This window comes from Helianthus annuus, chromosome 7 (genome assembly GCF_002127325.2).
Source record: "Helianthus annuus cultivar XRQ/B chromosome 7, HanXRQr2.0-SUNRISE, whole genome shotgun sequence".
In the NCBI taxonomy this organism is placed as follows: Eukaryota; Viridiplantae; Streptophyta; class Magnoliopsida; order Asterales; family Asteraceae; genus Helianthus; species Helianthus annuus.
Genome location: NC_035439.2, coordinates 17,127,698 through 17,131,454, shown reverse-complemented (window position 1 = coordinate 17,131,454; position 3,757 = coordinate 17,127,698). Strand labels below are relative to the sequence as shown.

Genomic DNA, 3,757 nt, shown 5'->3' with positions numbered 1-3,757 from the left:
TTTAGTTCAATTAAAGTTTTTAACTACTTTTTATATTAAATTGAATTGAAGTCTGTAGTCATTGTGCATGATGTTTCTTAATAGGCAATTACTTTATTTTTATTTGAATTTAAAACCACACATGTGGCAGAGAAGGAACTGTCGAATGGATGACTGTTGTTAAAAGTCAAATTAATTTATGTAACATGCTACATATTATCAAGAACAGCTAATTGCCAATGGACGAAATTGGAGATTACAAAAGGAACAAAAATGGTTAGCTATAAAGTGTTAGGATATATTTTTAAAATGTGGGTAAATGCATTGTAGAAAAACTGAAAAACAATCACATGGTACTTAATTAGTTATATATGTCTTTAAAAAAAAAACTTATATGTAAGCCTTACTAACTATTTATGGTTCTTTTATGCATCATAAATAGTAAAATAGTCCTTTTTCAGATTTTTTAAATAAATAAAAAAAAAGTTTTAAATAGTTTTTGGTTTTATTATTATTTTATTTGTTTTGGTAGTTGGGATTGACTTTCACTACTGATAGATGACCTATTTGTAACGAGTGGATTTTTTATTTTTCTTTTTTCTTTCTGGTTACCCTTTGAACATGTGTGGTAAATCAGTCACTTTTCATATGATAAAATACTTTGAAACCATGTAGGAAAATGTAACTTCTAACTTGACTTCTCATTAAATATAGGGTATAAGGAGTGGTTAAACACTTTAAAGTGGCAAACCAAAAAACCGACCAATCAGAGTGTGCCATGTCAATTAGGCAAAAGTGTTTAAACTTTGCTAAAAATTGTTGGCAGTGGTTTAAACACTTGCTGAGTGGCAAACTTTTTTTTTATTTTATGTTTTTTTATATTTAAGATAAAATGGAAAAAATATAAACTTTTTAAAAATAAAAATAAAGCATTACATTTTAATTAAAAATAAACCATTACATCTTAAATAAAAATAAAACATTACATTTTTAATAAAATCTAACTTAAAAAAAAAACTAAAAATCACAAGGCCATCCATATTTTTTTTGCGATCTCACGTTTTCTAGCGAGTGCGACTTCCAACATCTTCGGGTTAAGGTCGTCGGTAGGCCGATTATACCACTCAAAGTCCTTCTCGTACATTGTTTGTGGCAACGCCTCTCGTTGCTCATCCGCCAAGGTCAAATATTTTTCTTCTCGTACACGTTTAATTTCCATTATCTCTTTTTTCATGGCCTTGTACTCTTCGAATTTGCTTGTTATATCTCTTGGATCTTCGTTTTTTGAAGACGGCCCTTTGTCCTTTTTCTCCTTTCTCGTTTGTCGTCTTGGTGGTGGTGGTGAAGGATCCTCGTTTATGTCGGGAATAGTGAATCCGCTTGAGATTTCGACATTCGGTGATCCTCGGGCATAATTTCCCGAATCCGAAGACTTTCTTTTTAGACCCGAACCGGAGCTTTCTTCATTCAACAAAGGTACCGGCGACCACTTTTGACTTGTTCTAACAACCTCCCAAGCCGCAACATGAGCGAACTCAATATTTTCTTTGCTTTTGTAATCCTTTAACGCTTGTTTCATTACATATGCGTCGTCACTCCCGCTAGGACGTAAACGATCCTATAAACCGTATAAAAAAAATAAACCATATAAAAAAATTACCGTATAAAAAAAATAAACTGTATAAAAAAAATAAACCGTATAAAAAAAATAAACCGTATAAAAAAATTACCGCTTGATGATATAGACCGTTGAATGTGTTAATTTTTGTTTGCATCGTCACCCATTTTGATCGAACTTGGTGGTGGGTTCGATTACTTCCGCCGACCGTTTCGTTAAAGTGGTTTAGAACTTTCTTCCAAAAGCTATCATTCTTTTGTTGATTGCCTTTTCTTTTATTCAAAGTGCAATGAACAAAAGCCTTTGCCAACGCCTCTTCTTGTCTAGGCGACCAATTTTCCCGTTTGGCTTTTGCTTTTTTTTTTTCCGGTTCATCCGCAACATCTTCATCATCCGCAACATCTTCATCAATATCATCTAACTCATGTTCTTGTGTTTCCGGCACGAACTCCTCATCGGCGTCATCTTGTTCGTCTTGGGTTGGTGATTGTGACATTGGGTTTTGAAAAGCAAACGGGTCAAAAGCATTTTGCGCTTCTTGGGAGTAATCATAATAACCGGCTTGAGTCATCCTCGGACCGTATTGCATCCAATTTTGGGTGGGTTGGGTATCATAACCGAAAGGTTGATGCATGGGTTGGTTAAAATAAAATGGAGGTTGGGTGTGACTCGCAAACCCAAGTTGCGGATTAAACGGGACACTACTACCACCCGAACCACGTTTATCTTGAGGCTTCGACTTTGAACCGGACCCTACCATTTTCTTCTTGCCTTCACCCTTCTTTGAGCCTTCCATATTTTTCAAAGTGTAGAATAGATTGAGAGAGTATAGAGAGAAAGGTGTATTTTTTTAAAATGTGTGAGTGGTATGTATATAGGGTGAAAAAAAATTTAAAAAACAATTTTTTTTTTTTTTTTTACATCAAACGGTAATATTACCGTTATAGGGGTAATAAATATGGCAGCCATCATCTTTCTCGCTTCGGTAATCCATCACCGCCTTTAATCTTTTGCCGCGACCTATGTTGGTCGGCGGCGGTGTTTGCCGCGCGGCAAACGTCTTTGCCGCTTGGTTGCCGCACCCACACCGTATCCCCTAAACCGGTATTAATTGGTACAATAAAATCTCCTAAATATACACAAAGATTATCTAATATTGACATACAATATTAACGGATCTTAGATAACACAAAAAAATCTTGATCACTTGATCCAATACCGAATGTATGCGTCTGCCGTTGAACTTGAGCCCACCACATAGCCGTTTAAATTCATGCTAAAAGATAGCAACACCACGCGGTAAAGACGAAGGGGCGAAGTAGCCACATTGGCACATCGGGGCTTTATAGAAGCTGTGTAACACTATAACCACAACCATAACAACTCATAAATACAATATGTGGGGTTCCAAATTTCAATCATGGGATTTCTCGTGCATAATTTGACAAGCACGTAATAAATAAAGGTAGCTGAATTCTAATGATGGAATTAACTTGTAAATTTAAAGAAACGGAGAGAACAAATATATTTAGGGGTAGGATACATGTAAAGCCTCTTATTATTACTGTTTAATGTTTATACCCATTTTTATAAAATCACATTAATACTTATCATAGTTACCCCCTATATAAGTTATTATTTAAAAAAAAAGTATTCTTGTTACAAAACAAATTCAAAAGTGTAAAAGATATTTCAGAAGTTTTTTTTTTTTTCAAAAAAATGTTTGTTTTTTAATTTTTATTTAAAAAACATATTATTATATAGGGTGCGAGTTGGCTACAAAGTCTATTTTTTCTATAAAGTGTACAAAGTCATAAACACCACAATTTCAGCCATAAAGCATATTCAAAACCCACAAATAACAAAGTTAAGATTGCTAAAGCGCCATATTTGTGGGTTTCGTATTGTGTTTTAGATGATAAGACTTTGATTTTCGAATGACTAACATTAGTGTGTTTTATGTTGATTATCATGTTGTGTTTTATATTCATAGTTCTATGATGGTGTGTTTGAAGTTTTTACGGACTGTTAGGGTTGAATATTGTGTTTTAGTGATATTCACTCTGTTATTTGTGGGTTTTGAGTGTGTTTTATGGCTGAAATTGTGGTGTTTTATGACTTTGTACACTTTGTAGGAAAAATGGACTTTGTAACCGAACT

The 3,757-nt window shown here is 33.9% G+C and overlaps 1 protein-coding gene across 1 annotated transcript; it reads right to left on the bottom strand.

Moving 5' to 3' along the window:
* Window positions 1-1,003: 1,003 nt before the first annotated feature.
* On the bottom strand, window positions 1,004-2,461 carry LOC110866599. The gene is made up of 2 exons (XM_022115741.2): window positions 1,710-2,461; window positions 1,004-1,597 (listed from the first exon to the last, which is right to left on the bottom strand). The coding sequence occupies exons 1-2, from the start codon at window positions 2,391-2,393 to the stop codon at window positions 1,004-1,006; spliced, it is 1,278 nt and encodes a 425-aa protein (XP_021971433.1). The 5' UTR covers window positions 2,394-2,461.
* Window positions 2,462-3,757: the final 1,296 nt, after the last annotated feature.

Coding starts and splice junctions, on each gene's coding strand:
- LOC110866599 (XM_022115741.2), bottom strand. CDS start 2,393: ATGGAAGGCTCAAAGAAGGGTGAAGGCAAGAAGAAAATGGTAGGGTCC. Junction 1,598..1,709: donor ACGGTCTATATCATCAAGCG/GTAATTTTTTTA, acceptor TACGGTTTATAG/GATCGTTTACGTCCTAGCGG.